We start from the raw sequence: 20,674 nt of genomic DNA, 5'->3' as shown, positions 1-20,674 counted from the left end.
CAGGGCAGAGACTTGTAGCTGTTCTACATGGTGTTAAGGGGTGCCTGTCTAGCATGGAAACACGCCTGGGGCTGCTCTGTCTTGATGCACTTTAACTCCAAGATAAGCCTGTGAAAATGAAGGACTAAATTTGTTGTGCTGTGACTAGTCCAGGCTGCGTGCAACAGTGACTGAGGGTGGGAGGATTAGTCAAGGAGCTGTTATAGTGCTCCAGTGCTCTGTTCTGACTTGCGAGTTTGGAGGCAATCAGAGGACACCCTGAGAGCCAGTTCAGCAGCGGAGACTGTCAGAGCACAGTGTGTTTTGGTTATCTTCCCTTTCCCTGTTCATTATGCGTTCCCTCCACAAGAAATGGTAGGGGATCAGATAAAGGAGCCAGTTTTCTTGGTACTGAGAGACTTGACTGAGGGCTATTTGTAAAGGTTCCTGTCTCCGTTGTCAGGACATTTTGGGTCTTCTCACAGAGCCCTGTTTACATCTCAGAAATTYGGTGAAAGACCAAATACAGCCTTTATATTGCAGAGGAAAGTTTTGTGACAGAGTGGCCTGAGGTAGTGAGTTGAGCAGGAAATGCTAAGCCTCATAGACAGAGCGTCTATCTGAAAGGTTAAGGAACCGCCAAATGTCAACTTCCCTTTCAGGAGATAACACTTGAGAGTAAGTGTGAGGTGATCTTTGAACTGAAGAAGCACAGAAAACCAAAGCACTCACTGGGGTGTTTCTCTCTCATGTTCTTAGCCTTCAGGCTGCTTTTTAAAAGAATCTTATATAAACTTCATGAGCTTTTTTTCCTGATGTCATCAAAGCTTTTGTTTCTGAAAATGCTCCTCAGGTAACTAACAGCGAAGTCAAATCTGTTGCAGAGCAGAACAGTATCTAAGCTGATACCTTATCTGACAGTGGCCAGGGCTAAATAATACAAGGGATTTCTTCTTCAAGCATGAAGCTGATTCCTCCCTCATCCAGCATTGAACAGTGTTTGCAGAGATATATATTCCCTAACCAGGCTGCAGACCGAGGAAGGTGCCACAACATCTCGCCTATTGCAAGCGTCTGAGTAGTGCCCTTGGCTTTGCTGAGTTTGGCCTACCATTATTTACCTCCTTTCCAGATACAAACAACCCTGAAAGTCCCTACTCTTAACCTTTTCTCTAGCCTGCAAGTACCACTGCTTTTCTATGGGCAGTCCTAACATTCAAATTCCTGTGGGTACTTACATTGATCTGATACTATCCGCTTGCATAGTCATGGTGAAATGTTAGGCCTACCGTAGATAAGGAAGATGACCTTTGAATTGGCTACTGAGAGAGAAGTGCAGGGTTTAATAAAATGTAGCGTTGCTGTCCCTAGTATCTCAAATTAAATTAGACAGGTGGACAAAGACTGGTATTTGTTGTGCAACTGGTCATTTAAAAGTGCTTTTTTATGATAAGTCACTTTCATGGCATGAATAAAATATCTCGACGCATGGAGAATGCAGCTGATTGTAAGAAGAGTAATTATTTTTTTGATGTGGCAGAGACTAATTTAACATGAGTAAAAGGAGCATTATGACACAGATGTTTACTGTGTAATTCATGACCAATGTGCTTCAGCCTGGCTTGGGAATATTTCTTCTAGAAAGAAAATTGTTCATTTTCTGTTCTCCCTTCTTCTTTCTTAGAATCAGATTGTTAGGAGAGCCACTTCTGGTGAGATTATTTCTYGGTGAGGAGCATTTCTTGGAACTTTGCTGAGGCTGTTCCATTTGCACCTCTTTGCAAGGGTACGATAGACAAGCCCTGACCAAGCTGTGAACATTTAGCGGTTGCCTGCATTGCCACTCACCTGCTTTAGAAGCAGCCTCTGCAGCAAAGTCTGCAGCAAACTTCTTGAGCACCTCAGCACTTTCTTCCTTGACAAAAAGCCCAATGAAGTTTGAGGACGTGTAGAGCTCCAAAGGCAGAGGGGCAGGGAATTTGCATTTCCATCGCATCACAGTGGCCTGCAGAGCTTCGGTGAGAGCATCGACCTTGCTGTCTTCACACTGCCAAAAGAAGCGGSACAGGCATTTCTCAGGTGGAGAAGAATTGTTCCTTACACCTCTACTTAGCTCTAGTGCACTCAGTAGAGAAATGGTAGGCTTGGGAGGGTGGGCATGAAAGGTCCCCTTTTCCTATCACGCAGTGTGAAAAAGCACAGGGGAGAAATAGGTACCTTTAGAAGTCATTTGCTCATCCCTTGTCCTAAAAGCAGGATCGGCTACCCCTAAGTAACCTTCCTAACCTCACCCCGCCATGCTGTCTATTCTCATGCTGATGATCACTTGAGATTATGAGAATTTGGTCTTCTGCTGTTCTTTCCTGAAAACAACTTGCTTAAAAAACAATTACCTTCTCAACAAGCCCAGGCATCAGGCAGTTCTAGTAATAACCCCCCATGAACTCCCAAGCACAAAGCCTTCTCCAGCGACTGGATGACGTATGTAACACATCCAGTCTGAACCTGGCAAGGGCTGCTCATGAATGCATGCATAAAAGCAATAGAAAGAGGAGTTCAGGTTTACCATAAAGAACTGGCAAAGGGTGATGTGTGGGAAAATGTTATGAGCTTTGTTCTTCCCACAGATCTGTTTTGACTGTTGCCAGAATTCAGACAGCTTCTGAGCCAAGGGCCCGGTGGGGCGCAGGTAAAGGACGTACTCCCGAGGCAGGGTGTCATCAAGGAATGGGTCACCCACATGGGAGAACAGCCTGAGAAAGAGAAAGTAGTGTCAGATTGACATTTAGAGATGCATTTTTTTTGCAGCAAAATCAGCTTTCTCTGTCCTCATTGCCTTTCTTCTACCCTGTATCAAAAAGTCGGCTCTGGCAGGTCAGGAGGAGAGATGGCAGTGTCACTTGCAGCCCATTATCACTACTAACCGATGTGAAAAATTGGTTTCAAGTTTCAGACTGAGAGTCTGAAGATCTAACTTGGGTCACTCGCTCTCAGTTTTCTGTTTAGGCAGTGGGGTGGAGAGTATAATAGTTTCTTTCTCTCACCTTTTTTGGCTATTACTTGAGATCACAAACTCTCCCAGATGAGGCTTCTCTCTTGATTGCTTTTTTGCAACACTTAAATAACAGGTCACTAATTTTGCTAGTGTTTTTCAGGTATTCCCTCCATTTAAACAAATAACACAGCTTCTGTAATAACATTTCACATTCTAATGGCTGATATCTTAAAGACATAAAATTCACTGATTCTTTTATTTTTCTTTTAATATTTATTACTTCATACCAACCAGTCGCATGCTGCTTGAACACTTCTTCCACCTGTGGATGCCAGTGCTTTTTGTCTGAGGAGAGGGCAAAATAAAAAGAAAAGAATATTTCAGTGTTACTGGATTAGATGGATATAGTTGTATCTACTGCTTTAACCAAGCAAGACAGACATCTTTAACCTCACATTAATTAAGAGTGAAGTTCTACCTTAATTCCTTCTAAATCGGATTATATATTATGAATACTTACACAAAAGTTATGAGTCAAATTTTGGGGTGAAGCCTGGCTTAGTTAAAGTAATTACAGCCATACACCTGCCTGCTGTATTGAAGCCGTAATAGGCAGTGGCAAAGAAAAAGAGTAATTTATTCCCTAAGTCCATGTTGGATAGGATAAGAAGGAATAAGCCTAAATTCTAGCAAGAAAGATTTAGGTTTAGAAAGTAGGTGACAGTTCATAAGATCTTGTGTAGTGAAACGCTAGATTAAGCTGCTTGGGGAGGGAGAGGGGGGAGTTTTCACCCACAGAGGTCTTTGGGAAGAAGTTAGGACACGTGTTTGTGAGGAGTGCCGTGGCCACACCAGTTCCTGCAGAAACGAGCCTCAGCAAACTCAAAAGATATCTAAGTCAGTAGCTCTGTAAAATATCAGTGAGCGGGGGGGGGATGACTCTCAGGTGAAGGAACTTCCCCTACAAAGCAGAAATGTCAGGACTATAGCAGAATTGTTCCTGTAGTCCCATGTTAACTCTCAGCAGATCTGAGCTCTGGCTAGCTTATGTTTTTTGGAAGTCCTAGCTCCAGGAGCCAGGCTGTTACCTGGGAATCCCAGCCATGGCTGGAAGAGAGTCCAAGGTTTATAGCAAGTGTAGTTGAAGAGAAAAACCTGAATGTATAAACCAAGCATGTCCTGTGGTGTGAAACTAGTCCTGTGTTTATTTAGCCTAATTCAGGATTGTTTTTTGCTGATCTGATTGTGGGGTGAGGGACTGGCTCGTGATTTTCAGAAGCTTGCAGTTGGCAACACTACAGCCATGTTATTTCCTCATAGTGCGAGGAGCCAGTGTCCCTGAGCTCTGTGGGGCCTTGTTGAGGAAAAGCTGTGCTGGTGTGTTTAGAAGCCTAAGCAATACACTTTCCAGAGTGATCTCCTCTACCCTGTGGCTGCCTCTCACACATGCCACCTGTCCAATCCATGTCTTTTATGAACAGAACTTCTTTAAGGGGAAACCAGTACAGTACCCTAAACCATTTGAGGGACAAAGTCATGCAACCTGTTCAGTCAAAGTATGAGATATGAACCTCTGTTTTTTTCCCGGCTTGGCCTGGTGTTTTTCTGAATAGTGAAACACCTTATTTCAGACCCCTAGTTATTAGCATTTAATGATTATTTACTAGTCACTTGCTCAGCTTGGAAATCAAAAGGTTTAGATCAGAAAGTGCAGACACCTCAGTAGCACTGATGAGAAAAAGTCAGCTGCCACCAGGGGGCATAAGGCAAAGATTTTTCATGTTGGAATAACCTGCCAAAAACTGCTAGCTCTGTTCAGACCTTGCTACGTTGAAAGTACTCTTCTTTTCCCTTCTTCCCTTCGAGATGCCTTTTCATTCCAGCTAGGAAGACTGAAGTCTTCTGTGAAGCAAGTTTTTCGGCTACAGAACAAACCAGTGCAGTGGTGTTTAACTTGTAGACACAGTACCTTTCTATCCAAAGAGTGTTTCCCAAATGCTGGACATCAGTGCTGACATGCAGCTGTGGATCAGCTCAGCTTTGTAACACTAGTGGCTGCCAAAATGAGGAATTCACCCAGAATCCAAAAGTCGTAATTATTTATATAGCAAAAATTGTGAATGAGGGAGGCAGAAGGGATAGAAACATTAGGGTCTTGGGGCAAAAGTCAGCCCCTCTGTTCGGCATCAGGAGATAGAATTTCCCATGAACAAATTATTTCATAGCTTCCTGCTTGAGGGAGGAAGGGGAGTATTGCTTTGCCATAAGTGCTACAGGTGTAGTAGGAAGCAGGAGATCAAATTCAACAGGATGATGGTTTAATCTAATTGACAACAGATAACCCCTCAGCACACGCTCATGCAAAATGATGTGGGTAGAGGAAGGTCTGAAGGGCAGAGATTCTGAGAAGAAACCTTTGGAAAAGGCTACAGCAGGATCTCTAGGTAGTTCTCCCACGAAGCTAGAGAAGGGGAAGGGATCCTACACACTAGCAGTGCCAAAGAGAATCTACATCCTACAAACCCACCATACTTCAGTTACCAATGGAGGCATTTTTAACAGCGACAGACAGGGAACACATTCAGCTGCTAGTGTACTTCATACTGAAGGTAAAGACCAGCTGGCTGCCATTCTGTGTGTTAAGCAAGAGCAGAGATACAGTCCAGGGACTGACAAAGGCAACAGCCAGTTTTATTCTCTTGTTGTTCATTTGGCCTAAGCAGCTGCCTCCATTTTGCTCTGTGGGTCACAGTGTGTCTCAGAGCTGCCTGCTGGCTGGTAGCAACAGAAAATCTGACTGAAGACAGGAAGAGTTCTCGTTTGCACCAGCCATGCTCAACCCAAACCTAATCTTACTAAATATGGTATGTTACAGCTTAATAATAATGTGAAGACTTGCTGACATCTTTAAGCCAGCGAGAATGGGTCTGACCAAAAGGACAGGATCAGTGTATTACACCCTGTATTATCTGCCGCGAGAATATGTTGCTGGGTCGGTTAAAGGAAATGGGTCCAAGTGACTGCAAAAGGGCCAGGAGTCATGACTCCAGGGTCTTACCCGTGGCTCTAGGATTAGGGCAGCTGGGACCCTCCAGCATTCCTTGTTTCTGCCTGTAGCATAGTACATTTAGTGTGCCTCTGTCTCCTGTTCTGTCTGCAGTGATGACTTTGGAAGGCATTCTGATAACCACGCGGGAATATGAAATGTTACCACTTGCTAGTAGACACGTGTTGTTGACTCAGCTGTGTTTCAGCTCTGCTCTTGCTTCCCCACCTCTTGAATATACATATTTTTGTTCATTTTGAGAGTAAGAGGAAGGCAGAAAGATAATGCTGCAAAAAAGGGCTGTCTTGCAAATGTGTGATTATGAAAATACTTCCTCCTGAAGCATTTTGCTGCCCTTATCTGCCAGCATTCATCTGAGATCAGCGGAGTGCTAGTCCAAGCACCTGCTTTCTAGAAGCATGTTTCTCATACGGCCAACATTGTTGTTTGGTCTGTGCTATCTTGCTGACCTTTGCCTAGTCTGCCTCAGATACATTTTGCAAACAGCCACTGCTTTGCTTTGAAAAGTAGTCCTCCAAAAAGCTCTCCCTTTGCTCAGCCTGGGAATCTTCCAGGGAGGTTACTTCTTGAACAGAGCAATGTTCAGCTGCCTCATCTGACTGCCTGGCCATGGATTTTCCCTAGCCCTGTTTCATCCTTCCATTTCTATTACGTTGCCTTTGCCCAGTTCACCTTCCCTCTCGCATAGGTTGTTTACGCTCTTTAAAATGCTATTGAAATTTGACTCTCCTGACCATAGATCTTGCCATTGAAATGTTCTATGTGTTGAATCCAAGGTAGTGAATTAAAAATACACTCGCAGTAAAGCCGTGGCTTTGAAATGAGCAATTTCTACTGTTGCAAAGCGAGGGCAGACAAGCTGGCTCTCACTTACTATTTACTCTTTCCAGRCCCCAGAGCAGATCTCTGAAGGAGTCATGCGCAATCTAGCAGGACAGACGGTTCTGCCACCCACCCTTGTTGACTTGTTCGCTTAATGAATTGATGTTTCCTTGGAACAAATAGCACAATAGAGCTCTGTTGGAATTGATTGCAGCTCCCTCTCTGCTGTCTTTGTACTCTCAGGACCCTGAAAGGGCGTTAGAAAACATTAGGCTGGGCTCCATGCACTTTTGTTCATGACTGATTTCAAAAGGTGCCTATCTCCTCCATGGGGACTAGAAACTCCCTTTTCAATTTAATTTTCATTGCTAGGAGGAAATACTGCATAATGCTAACAAAAGCCAAGGTATATTTTTATCATGGGACTTGAAGCTAAAAGACTCTCTTTTTTATTTAGTGCCGAGCACAGTGATGAAGACTGATAGTCTCTAGTTAGTCACAAAATAGGGCATGTGCAGAATCCCTCCCAAATGCCTTTTCTGTACCCACCAGCCAGAACTTAGAGAGGACCATTCCTCCAAGTGCTCCAGCCCCTTGGCCTGATCAAGACCAACCTTTTTAAAGTTGAGTACTTGAAACTAGTCACAGCTACATCTGGACACTTAAAGAAGTGGCCTGATTTTCACAACCACTGAGTGCAGTGGGAGCTGGAAGACTCCCACTGCAGTGGTATGCAGGTATGCAGCTCCTGAGAAAACCAGGTCACTTAATTACATGACTAGCTATGGCTCAGTTTTACTCATGGTGGATAGCAAGTGTTGGCCATATCATTGTGGCTAGCGGTTAAGAAGTGATTTTGTGACACAGATGTACCAGAATGGAAAAAAGTCTGAAAATAACTTGTTTTTCAGAATTCACCAGGCTGCCATCACACATTTCTGGTCAGGCAGCAATTATAGCTGGATTCAGACAGAAGGTGAAAAGCTTTGTGTGACATTGCTAGTTCCTTGAGCAACCCAATTTCTCCATCTCTTAACTGCTGCTGCCTCTGAGATAAAGTACAGGTCATTTATTTAACAGTAGTTAAATAAATACATAATAGCAATTTGGAACAGAAAGTGAGGGAGATACTACATCCAACCGCAGGTCTGGATAGGGAGGATTTACTAGCAGTGTCTTCTAAAAGCACTGCAGGAATTCCAGCCACCGCAAAGAATCGTATTTTTTGATTCTTCAGCCTCAGAGGCCTCCCTGTGACACTCTTCAATGTCAAGTCACAAGGAAGGTCTTCCCCTACTAAATCACTAATTAAACAGTATCAAAATATTGCTAGGAAGCCTCCCAGCTAAACATGTGACCCCTAAGCCTGAGGTATTACAGCAGAACTAGTGTTACTGCCCTGGAATCCATATTAATGAGTAAAATGGTGCCCATTTTAACCCGAGCCCACTTCATGGAAGTGCACACAGCTCTGCATGCCACAGAACTTAACTCGTTACTGTTGAAGAATTTTTGGCTTCCTGCAATTTGAGAGTAGAAAAAAAAAAAGCAACAGGGGAATGCCAATGCAGCTTGAGGAAATATTTATCAATAAAGTATACTGGCAAAATCCCATTTGCTTCAGAGGAAATGATTGTAATCGGGAATGATGCATTAACCATAAAGAAAGCCTTCGGTCTCAGTAGGACCACATAGAAATCCTTCTTCTCTAATTGCTCAGCTTTTTTATTCTAGTCCAATTCAAAAAAAAAAGGAAGGTGTGTATTGCTTCCAATGGTACAGTAAGGTGCAGGGTAATGAACTACCACATGGAAAAGTTAATAGTACAAGAGCCAGGGACTGGGAAGGACTACTGTGAGATATTTCTTTTCTGTACCTGCATTGCATTTTATTGGTTAAAAGTATGCAATGGGAGAGATCTCTGGCTGATGTGCAAGGCACTGGGATGAGATGGGGAAGATCAGTACTTGTTCTCCCCCACAGATTCTGTGCATGACCCTGGACTGGGGGCAAAGCCATGCACTAAGGCTGTGCAGGGCTCTGAGTCTCCATCCTGGGCAAGTCTTAGCTGCAGTGGCTGGAGAGATTAAAGTTGTAAGAGTTGGCTCTTTAGGTACACACAGAGCAGAGATGCTGCTACGGCTGCAGGCAGCCTCCTCTCCACCTCACTCCTCACACATTCGAATACACAAAGGCTGAGTCACACAGCTGGTTTGAACCCTCGGGTCCAGACAGCCTGTTTGTTATCCAGAAGCGATGTTTAATTCCTGTAAAGCTGGCCCCTCTGGCTGCTGTTTAGAACAGAATTTCCCTATTTTCATTGGCTCTGCTCTTGCTGTAATAAGCAGATTCATACCCCGCTGCCAGCACGACTGACCTCCCTACTTAGTAAGAGGCAGCTTGCTCTCCTGTGCATGGCTGCTCACAGAGGCGAGAGAAAATGCTAACAACACTCTCTACCTCAGATCCACCTACGAGTTGTCTTCCTACAGAGGCACCAAGGGATTTGTGAATGAGGAATGGAAGGATGAAGGCAGCCTGTAAAAGAAAGAAAGGGAATGACTATATCTTCCCTTTATTATGTGCCTCGAGCCTAGACAAACTCCTTATCTATGAACAAAACTCCTTGGAGGGATGAATTCATCGTTTCAAGTAGTTCTAAATCTTTGGCCCATAAAATATTTAGCTGTATAAATAAAGATTTGTTGGAAACTGCATTAAACATGATGGAAGAACTTGGCTTTCATCATCATTAGGTTTAGTTTGAAGCTGCCTGACATGGTAAGATAGGAATTACGGATCAGATTTTATGCCAAATTAGGTTGTTTGAAAGGAATGTTGTGAAGTAGAACATTTTTGTTAGGATTATAAAATAGTCACTTTTATTTTTGCTTGCTTATCTATATTTATATTTTTTCAATAGGTATTTATGTAAGTATATATTTAAATAGGTAGGTATATCTATTTAAAATTTATCTTTTTCAGTCGATGTTGATTTATGGTAAAAGAATAGAATCAAAACACTGGCTCACTCCAGGGAATGACAACAGGAAAAAAGGCCTTTTCTAGATGCAGCTCCAGTTGCTGTTTGGAGCATGCTTTTCAGCCCGGGTACAGGATGCAAGCCTAATAGTTAATTACCCCTTTAGCTTACATGTCAGACTCAGCACGGGTACAGAAGGTCCTGAATTCAAATCCTGTCGTATAGCAATATGTGAAGGCAAGCCGTTATAAATTCTTTGCAAACAGTAGATTTCCCATCTTTTTTGTGTATGCTTGTTTCCAAATTATCCATCAAAAGACCTTTACAGATTCCTATATTTTTGCAGTTTCATTACATCGTGTATCCCATTAACAGCACAATAGTGGAACTGTGTCTGTTTTAGGCTTTCAATAAACAATTGCACATTGAAGAACAATTTTGCAAGCAAAATTTCTGTCCATCTAATTGCTTGATTATTTGATATAGGGAAAAATAACCAAATTTCAAATAATTTACTGATTGTCTCAGGAATCGCTTACGTGTTGTACAAGCAAATTTGGTCATGGTGAGGTGTTCTTTCCAGGTGGTCTGAAGTGGGTTATTCAAATATGTTCCTTTGAATACTCAATGCTCAGAATTCAGCTGGTCACCAAAAATCGTGAGATATTGTTTCTGTTCTCATTTGAGTGACCTGGCTTCTATAAATAGGGATAGGACGTGAAGATATCACTAGGGATTGAGTTCCTGTTTAGGGTGGGGGTTGTGTGTATTCCTTCTCTGCAATTTGAAAAAAAAAACCAAAAACCCAGGTATTTTTGCAAGGAAGAAACCACCCGATTGCAACGTAAGTGTGAGGCAGGAGAAATAATTTTTCTTCCTTTCACTGAGTTTTGGCTCAGTCCTTCAGACATTACCTTAGCTTATTCTTCTGTTGCTTTTCACACATGATGTAGCACGTAAAGTCCTCCTCACGTTTAACTGAGTGACTCTAATTGCAGCTGCATCCTCCGCAAAACAGGAGTTCATTGCTATATGCCGAGATCCACTTAAGAACACACAGTTTGATGCAACGTCCTCAATTTAGGTCAGTGAATGCTGTAAGCGGATCACAGCTATGTAAAGACCTAGGTCTTTTCTGAAGTACAAAACTTTCAGAGGAGTACAGGGAACTGCATGACTGCACAGTGGCTAGAGAGACTGCAAAATTTCAAACTGTGCCATATCCTGTAGGTCACATAAATATTTATAGAAGGTGCCTGACAGCATGATAAGGCTCAGTAGTTCTCTTCCTCCTCCTTCCCAAGTGGTGGCTGCTTACTCCTAATTATTGAATACCAAAGTCAAGTAATAGGAAAGAGAGAGAAATGGGAAACACTGCTAGAAATAAGTCTGGGAAGTGTGCTGTTGTGTATTTCTAGTTTCCATAATTTAAAATGTTCTTCTTTCAGAGGACATTCCAGCTGGCAAACTGCAGTCTGGCCACATGATGATTACAACTATTTTTAAGTGCAAAGAGTGAGGGCCTGAGTGTGTATCTATGTTTTGTGTGTTTGTTCTTTCTTTCTTTCTTAGTTATGTAAGATTTTGAAGGCGGATTTTTTTCCCCTTCTTTAGCACATGTGCACTAAGTCATTCCTTAATCCTCTGCTTAGCCAGCTTGTTAAAGCAAAAAAGAGGGAAGTACAGCCTCATAAAAAGCATCCAGGATAAAGAGAAGAATGTAGCAGCCATTTAACATTTTTAAAGAGATACACAGTTTTAAAAAGAAACAGTATACTACTTTCTTTAAAACAGTAACAGTACAGCATTTTACAGCATGGACTGAGATGTCAGAAGTCTTATGTTCTCAGCTGCTAGCCACTCCACAAGGTCCCTGCATGATGGAGGATGAATGGTGCTCAGGTATTTTGGCTGATTTGGATTGGTCACACACCATCAAAATTCCTCTGTCCTTCTTTTGTCACTTCAACTCTAAAATGAAAATAAAATTCCCTTTGTTTAGCTAGACTGTAAGGTCTTTGAGATAGGGGCTCTCCAGGTACTTACACAACTCGTAGCTCAATAGGCCTCTGAGTAGCTTGGGACCTTTAATGGCTCTTACAAAAATATATAGATATTACCATTATTTGCTTTCAGTCACCACAGTGCCCAGCTCCAAGTGTTAAAAAAAATCATGAGTTTTGCTTAAAGTCATTATATTGTTTTTCTTACCAGTTTTTGTTTTGGATTACACTTGTTGTCTGGCTTCTTAGTTCACTTCCTTAAGCTTTTTTACATATATGTGAATCTAGAAATGTGCTTCCACTCAAATGAAGACTAGCAGTCTCTGAAATAATGTGACTCCTGGAGAGGGAGATTTAAGGAAATGGCATCTCAGAATTCCTTAACAAAGTTGTAAGAGTAGGCAGCACCTCAGCTGGGTGATTCACAAAGGTTCAAAATTTTGCTGCAGAACAAGCACTGGAAAAGAGTGATATGGATAATGAAGATAGCTAATGACTGCCATTGTTAAAGGGTTTGCAGAATTCTGAATATTAGCAAAAATCCTCAAATATTGATAATACAAATAATTTCAAATAGAAGGTGGTTAAAAATGGAGCACATAGAGCAGAGGCTTATCTCCTTCAAATACTTAATTTGAATACTAGCCAGACTGCTGCAGAGTGACCAAGATTTTATTATTCAAATATTTAGTACAGTGCAGGAGAGCAAGAGCTTTTATGCCAGTACTGCTAATACATTTTTAGCTAACCAGGAAGACAATGTCTTTGTAAGGAGCCAAGTTAAAGGTGTAAGTATGCTCAAATGTACCATCTGGAGTTTCAGTGATAGCCAGAAAGGAAGCAGTTGTCATGCTGATTGGAAATAAATAAGTTCCCTCACAGCATTCAAGACAAACATGATGCTTTCTTCCTTCTAACTGTTGTTCTTCCTATACAGAAATGACTTGGAATGGAACAGAGATTTGCTGCATCTCTGTTCTCTGTACCAAGGTCCTGTTATTGCTAGGGCCCTTTTTTCCCCATCACAGGCAGCTTTTAGGCAGAGTGTCGGTCTGCCACAGAGCTTGCCAGAGCGAAAAGATGGGCCAGGTGGTTGGTTGTGGCACTTGGTGCCCTGTGAATGCTGTTCAACACATGAATCACAATTGTCTCTCTGCCACTTCATGTGCACCTGCCTCTCCATCTGTCATCTCTCCTCTTATGCGAGAATTATACAGCTCTTGTGTTTGGTGACTGTCTTTTCATCAGGTATATCTGCAGTGCCTAGAACAGCTCCAGCTGGAATCACTAGGAACTGCTGCCATAAAACTAAGAAATAGTCACAGCAGTGGAGCACGTCACATATACCCTAATTCACAGAAGGGGAGCTAGGATGTGGAGAGACAATGAACTATCTAACATCACAAAGTCACGGAAGAGGGGAAGATTTTTCTGCGGGTGCTCTGACATGCCATGCTCTGCCTGGCTCTGAGGCTCCTCAGAGAGATGTGTACTTGCTGTTGTGCCCCCAGTTCCTTAAGGCAGCCCCACTTTACTCTTTCGTATATAGAATTTTTTATTATTCTTATGCAGATCTTTAGGAAGAAGAGAAAAAACTGCCACAACTAGCACTTTAAAGTGCCAGTGTTAACATTTTCCAGCTTCTTGGGGTTTCAAAACAGGAAGTTTGGGGGCGGTGCAGTTGCACAATTTGCCAGAAAGCTGTTGTTCCATGAAGTCGGTCACACTGGGCTGTACCAGGAACCTCAGTTATACAAGCCACCAAGTCCTTGACTTTCTGGGATGAAGTCTCAATGTGATAGGAGGAGGTTTTGATGCGCTGCTCCCACTGTCAGTAGTAAGAGCCCTGTGGTTTTAGCTCCTCTTGACTGCCAATGGAGCATTGACTTGTACTCCACAGAGATATAGTAAACCAACTATGGGGAAGCCTTCCCAGCCCAACAGAGAGGAAACTGATGAAGATAACATAGGCCAACATCAATATGGCATAGCTAAACACTGAAAACAAAGCATTGAGCTACTCAGTTTGAAGCTTGTGAGGAAGCTTGTGATCCAAACGTCTTTCTAGATCAGAGTCTAGGTCTTTGTATCATGCATTAGAGAGAGAGTCTGAATGTTTGGCTGGGCTTGCTCTGACTTGACAGCAGTGAAATTTGCGCTAAGCTGGCCATGAATGTGCAAACAACAAGCACTCCCAAAGGTTGTTCACAGAAGGTGGAGTGTCAGGCTGGGGCCTGCATAGCCAAACCCATTGCCAAACCATCCACTGTTTCAGTTCATTTCCATCTGGTAGATTTAAGAGAGTATATCACAATTAAATCCATTTGTGAGCTTTACAGTAAGCTTCACAGTAAGGCTTCGTGATCCTCACTCTGGCAGTATCTGGAACTTAGTATTAAAGACAATGGTTAATATCAAAGCAATGACATTTTGAGATTAGTCTGAACATCTATATGCCAGAGACAGAAGAGTTAAGACATCCCTATCTGACAGCTGGACTCAGCCAGCTTAATTCTGTATTCCTTGCGCTAGTCAGTTTTTGCATTATTTCCTGCTCTTCAGAGAACCTAGGTATATTCACTCTAACACCTTCTTTTTGTCTCAAGGAGTTATTTTCTCTTCCTTATGGGCAATGTCTGTTTATCATGAGGGAACTTATATGTTGTATGTACAAATGGACTCACAACTTTGCTGAAAAGGCAAACCCCAGAGACAGAAAATGGGAAGTGGATGCCCAGCAAGAAGCTAACCATGATCTCACACCTAAAATAGACTCACACAAAGCAACCAGAAGGAAGTCTAAGAAATTAAGGAAGGTGGAAGGAAGAAGGGTGGGGTGCTCAGATAGTTGGGTTAAAGGCAGGCAAAAAGAGAGACTCAAAATAGTCTTCTGCTCTAGACAGCTGTTTAGGAAAATTTTTAAGCCTTGTTGTTTACAATGGTATCACTATTTCAAAATATTTAAGTAAATATTCCTTTCGTACTGTTTCTTGCCATCTGGGTAGGTTCAAGTTGCATCAGCATTGGTATGGGAGACCTGGAGAAGAAACCCAAAGTGCTGTAGGTAATGGGGGAAAGCAGGGTTAATGAATGAAAGAATAAGGCACACTTCTCACTGACTCAGGGCTGAAACAACACCCTGAAACAGTGTTGGCGGCTGTGAGCATCATGGTACTAGAAGCCCCGTCTTTGGGAAGACACCACATAGAGGTCTCAGTTTCTTACCTCAGAGGTTCTGAAGTATGTGGTTAAACAAGCAAGTTAAAGGTAATGTCAAAGTTTCCATTAGAAAAAAAGAAGTTAGCTAGCAAGCTCTGGTCTGAATTTCAATGGGGGTAACTGTATTTGGTCTCTTTCCAATCCCTCTGTGGTCCTAAACTGCTGTCTGTCTTTGCTAGTTGTGGTGAACTCTCTAACATACTCCTGCAGATCAGAACATCAGGAAAGCTGTGGTAAAATGCAGCTATATCAGACACTTTGGTGTAGATTTTTCCATTATCTCTGCTTTGGTTTGTCTCTTCTATTTCTTGTTGCAAGATGAGTATATTTAGCCAAAAAGTAGATGATTTTGAGTCTTGCACGTGGAAGTAATGTGGGAGATCGAAATCTGAATGAAGTATTACTGTGTTAGTATTCACCTTTTTCCACTTATCCCACTTTACCAACCTCAAGTGGCAGAAACTATAGAAATGCACAGTACAATTATTTTGCTGTTACAAAATTAATTCTAATGAGAAATTTATAACTTGGCCAGGCTTTAAACTGAGATACCAGATTATATATTAAAAATGTCCCTGTAGAGTCCATTTAAGTTATCTGGGATTTTCACATGAGGTCATGGTCTAGCCAAGAGTCTCTGAAAGGTTTAAATATTAACTGTGGAAGGGTTAAAAAAAGCCACATTAAAAATATATATGTTTGAAGTCTAAAAGGGAACAGGAAATGAAGAGCTGTGATAAGGCGAAAAACTGAGAAACACAGAGATAATAAGGATCTGAGAGTGTAATGAGAAAACTTTATCACAGACTGGGAATATTTCTGTGCATACTTTTCTTATAGCCAGTGATGAGCTAGTATACAGTCTTGCCAGTTCTTACCAATGCATATAGTCTTTATTCCTTTATCTGATGATACTGACCTGAACAAGAAAACTCACAAAGCAGAGGCTACTTACAGGACTACTGTTTGCAGAATAAATAAGTGAATTACAAAAAGGAAGATAAAAAAATCAAATCTGGAAGACCTTAGTGAGACCTGGATTCAGTAATCATCCCTATGCCAGGGAGTGCTTATGCATGTATTTAGCTTCAAGCATGTACGCAGAGACTTAAGTGAGGTATTAAGCACATGCTAACTGCTCTTCTGCAAAGCATGTGCTGAAACGTTATCCCATAGCAAGGCTTTGGGTACATTCTTTCTTCCAGTGGAATTTCTAGGGATTTCAAAACAAGTGTTTGCCAAGGTAAAAGTAATTTTTTTCACTTCACTGAGGACCTGGGGTTTTGATGCTAACAAGTAACAAATGGATGCGTAGTTGCTAGAGCAGAACTGTACTTATTAGAAAAAAACCCTGACCAATGGTCTGTTAACAACCTTCAGCACAGCACAGCACATCATCCACATGGCCCCACTCTGTGAACACAGGTTGCTGAGGCATCCGGGAATGCAGCTGTCCATGTCGGCCATGGCATTCTCCTTGACCCAGTTCACAGCCCTGAATTAAGGGCTCCCAAATCTAGGGGRTACTGTGATATACTGGTTACTCTAGCACTCAGTTCTCAGCTCTGCTTATGTTTGTGGAGGAATAACTTCACCTTTCTGCACTCTGAGGTGGCTGTTTAACATGCTAAAATGCTCTCTCCAGCTACAATACACTCCAGTGTCAGGCACAGTGGGGTTCAGATCTCAGTAGGGCACAACCACAGTACAGATCATAAAGTATCAGCTCAGCATGTCTCACCCCCAATCACTTCAGTCTCTTCTGAGCTATCTGAGTAAACAGAAGCAGTGTCAGGTCTTAAAAAGTGCTTAGCACACAGTTTCATCTGACCACAAGCAATGGGAATTCCCAGGGGCTAAGCACTGTTGAAAACCTGCCAGCTTTACAGGCCTGGCCATAAASATGCTCAGCTCCTACATGTTGCATGCCTCTGCACATAGGGAATCCATGTGAACTGAGTGCCACAGTCTGGTTCTGTCTCCTTCCTCCTCTCCCCATTATCATTTTATTTTCTGACAGCTAAGAAGTCAGGTACTGAGAGCAATAGGGAGAAACTCCTGGTTTGTGTTTCCTGGACAAAGCTCATTGTGTTAACCCATACACAAGAGGATCAGAGCCACAGCCTGGCCCGTCTCTTGCTTCTCCTATTTGTGTGCTTGGCCAGTGCGACTACTGATGTTTTGGGATTGCTCAGTCRCCTAAAAGCTGGGAGATTTGGGGTTTCTCCTTTGTAAAGAGCTTTGACCATAAGGATTCTCAGATGAGATGTGCTGGCTGAGTATGAACTATTTTTTCTTTGCCTTAACAGTCACCAAAGACAGATAGCACCTCGCCTTAACGTTTTCCCAGAAGTTTATCTCCCATGTGGAGGCACACCTCATCCTATTGCTAGGGTTGTGTAGGAGGCCAAGTTTTGGGTGCTTGCCTTGAAGACCTTGTTATCCAGATTGATCTTTTCAGGCAAGTATCGTTAGACAGACAGACCCACATACACACTGCCATCACCTCATTTTCACAGTGTAGATCTCCCCCGCTCTGAAGTTTAAGTACTGATGTGGGGGTGTATTTCTAAAATTATTCACGATGCAAGTGTTTTACAAGTGGTCCCCATCTTGCCTATTTCGCATGAGTGTTTGATATCTTGAAAGCACACTAAGAAGTGCAAATTATTTCTTAAATGCAGTTGGAACACTAACAGTATTGCAGCTTTTCTCTCCATCATGCTGACTAGGCAACCTGTTCTGTGCTGTATGTCACTGATCTACTTAGACTGCTTGCTATTCAGACAGCTGTCACTAACAGCAGCATTAGCAAGTGCGGCACGTCAGCAGCGGTACCCAGGGAGAGCATCTTGGAGTGTTGGTACTGCAAAATAATAGCTATGCTTACAACGACCCCCCCCCCTCCCCCCCCCCCCCCCACCAGAATGGACTCTTGGGAGCTGAAATAAGAAAGAGCTATAAATTAAATGAGTGATGGGTGCTAAGGGTGGAAAAAGATTGGTTCTAAAGTTCCCTTGTTTTTTAAAGACTATTTTACTGTTCAGGCTTCTATGATCATGGTAGAGTACCCAGACTGACATGAGCTTCCTTCTTGATAAACGTTGAAGAAGTACCTTGTGAAAAGAAGACAAGAAAGGAGAACACCAAATACCAGTTACGAATAATTCCTTGCTGTAGATTTCAGAGAGGCTGATACCAAAGACTGTATGGTAAATCATGCATGTAAAGGATGATATAAGAGGTGGGACAGCCCTCCTGGATTTCACTTTCTCTCCCCCCCCACCCCCCCCAAATCTCATTCTTCTAAGAGGAAGACTCAGTTCAGTGCATTTCGCAGAATAGAAGGCTGCAGCCCTGCTTTTTTGCCTGCTGAGCCTTGTTTTTTGAATGCAAACGCTGTCGGGTAGTCACTCCCCATTTCAGCTGCTGCCCTAGACTTTGCAGCCTGAGTCAGCTGCAGACTTGCTATCACCAAACTAGGAGACAGGCTTAGAGATCCTCAGATTAAAGCAAACAAAATACAAAATTTTAGGTAGAAGAAGTTGGAAAAAATGACCGCCCTCCTCAAAAAATTCAAAAAGAATAAATTGTGATTTCTTCTTGCATTTTTTCTAGGTTGTAAATTTTTGGGATATCCTGGGACTAAATTTCAAGCTTTTCTCTTCTCTGGTTCTCAAAAGAACTGAAGCTTATAGGATTGTGCTGCTTCTATATATGTGTGCGCATGCATGTATGTGTGTATCTGTGAGTTTCCAACTCCCTGCAATAGTAAATTTAAAGCCAGTGTGACAGAGAGGTAGAGAGATCAAGAATATTTTATTGCAATATTTTCTTGCAGCTTCTGTAAAAATAGGTTCATGGGTAGCCATAAGAAACCTTAGCAGTGCACAAGCTGGAAAAGATTGTGAGGTGAGCTTACTTGTTTTTAGACATCAGAGGATCCTCACAGAAGCAAGTCCTAAGAAATGCTCCAGTCATGAGAAAAGCATCAACCATCAGGAAGACATCTGCCCCAAGCTAGGCTTTGTTAGTTATTGCATTCCTGGAGCTGGCTGTTCAAACACACCTAAGGTTCAAAGACAGCTAAGGCATGCTCTGTACAATTGTCTGCCRTAGATCCATCAAGGTAGGCAAGGCTTTTATGCAGACAGTGAAAACCCTAGCGAGATTAGAACTGTATAAGAGTTTAGATCTGAAAGTGGATAAACTATACCACCATAAGCATGTCTATACTGCCACAGTTGCAGATAGAGTGGGAAAGTTTTGCAGAAATGACTGTTCTGGGAAAGTTGAAGGAGCAGAACGTTTGTTTCAACAAGATGTACACGTCTCGGGGATCCCGTGACTACAGGAGCTATGGCCTAGAGAAAACCACCAAATATGACAAGACAGTTGGCAGTGCTGCCCTTGCCTTCACTATAGACCTCCTAGTTCCAGATCCACAGGCTCCTGTGCTCTGAATGGTAGTGACTGCCTTGTCGTGTGTGTACAGGGAAGTGAGACAAGTAACCTTGGCCTCAGTCCTTCCCTGTTCTCTGAATGGACCTGCTTCTGCTAACCTCTGACTACTCCTACCTCTCAACTATTTCACAAAACACCCTGGCAAGCACAGATAAGAAAGTGCCATGAAATGTTAATTACTGTGTGAATGCAAGAGCATTCTCCTTGGTCTCCCTGTGTCCCTTTCATCTGGCGCAATATATGATTTCAGACTGCAGCTGAAAACAGACCTTTCTTGGTGCATTCCTCTTTGCCTCTTATGCAGATTAACATTTAACACTTATCTCTGCAAAGCGTGTTGGTGGACATTCTGTATGGGGTGCAAATAAATGGCATGGAGTGAGGCTGAAGTGAATGTAAGGGCAAATTCTGTTGGTAGGTGACAGACCTCAGCATCATTTTCTGCTACGCAGTATTTATTCTTTCCTATGCTAAGGTTCCAGGATATTTGCAAATGGTAAGCACAGTTCTGCATGGATTCCTGTATGGACAGACTTAGCTGCACAGCTGTTGCTCCATCCTGCAAGAAAAATAAACATTCAGTGTGCTAAACTGCATCAAGAGCATGAGATTTTCAAAAAAGCTGAGCATTAGCCCAATTTTCCTCCCAGTGGTATTGAACGAGGCAGAATTAGGCTAGAGCTGAGCTTCTGAAAGCTGCCAACCTACCTTCTTCCTGCTGTAGTTGTCTAAAAATAAGGAGTCCAATTAAATCAACTGCAGTACAAAGTATGAGGGAATGTATAATTAATTAAAGAAATCAAAGGCTGTCTTACAGCATTGATCAGCATTTAGCAATCCTGCCACTAGCTCTTGTTCTTTTCATTCTTCCTTTTTAATCAGTGATTATTGTTGTATCTCCTTACATTACAATCACATATTCTGGTAGTATTTCAATGTGACTGCTGTTCCTTGGGAGCAGTAAACTTAGTCACAGGAGGAAAATGAGATATGCCAGTAAAAGATGGGAGAAAAAAATCCGTTATGAACTCAAACCCTGATCCTGACATCAGGATCCCTGATAGCAGGGAGCCCTGATATCAGTGAAGGTTAAAAATTTGCTCACTGTGATGAAGTCAAGGCCTTCATTTACAGCATGACCC

The 20,674-nt window shown here is 42.4% G+C and overlaps 1 protein-coding gene across 2 annotated transcripts in view; it reads right to left on the bottom strand.

Moving 5' to 3' along the window:
• The window catches only part of UBASH3B (ubiquitin associated and SH3 domain containing B), an 80,786-nt gene that overhangs the window by 25,468 nt on the left and 34,644 nt on the right, over positions 1-20,674 (bottom strand). The window contains exons 2-4 of one of the 2 annotated variants that reach the window (XM_026071747.1): positions 3,266-3,319; positions 2,546-2,732; positions 1,828-2,026 (exon numbers count right to left, since the gene is read on the bottom strand). In XM_026071747.1, the coding sequence (XP_025927532.1) occupies positions 1,828-2,026; positions 2,546-2,732; positions 3,266-3,319 (440 nt within the window). Of the gene's footprint in view, positions 1-1,827; positions 2,027-2,545; positions 2,733-3,261; positions 3,320-20,674 lie in introns of both variants that reach the window. The other variant, XM_026071748.1, reaches the window with a different exon arrangement.

Source organism: Apteryx rowi, unplaced genomic scaffold (assembly GCF_003343035.1).
Source record: "Apteryx rowi isolate R43461 unplaced genomic scaffold, aptRow1 scaffold_33, whole genome shotgun sequence".
Lineage (NCBI taxonomy): Eukaryota > Metazoa > Chordata > Aves > Apterygiformes > Apterygidae > Apteryx > Apteryx rowi.
Note: the sequence above shows the minus strand (reverse complement) of the source record. Positions and strands in the feature narration are given on the sequence as shown.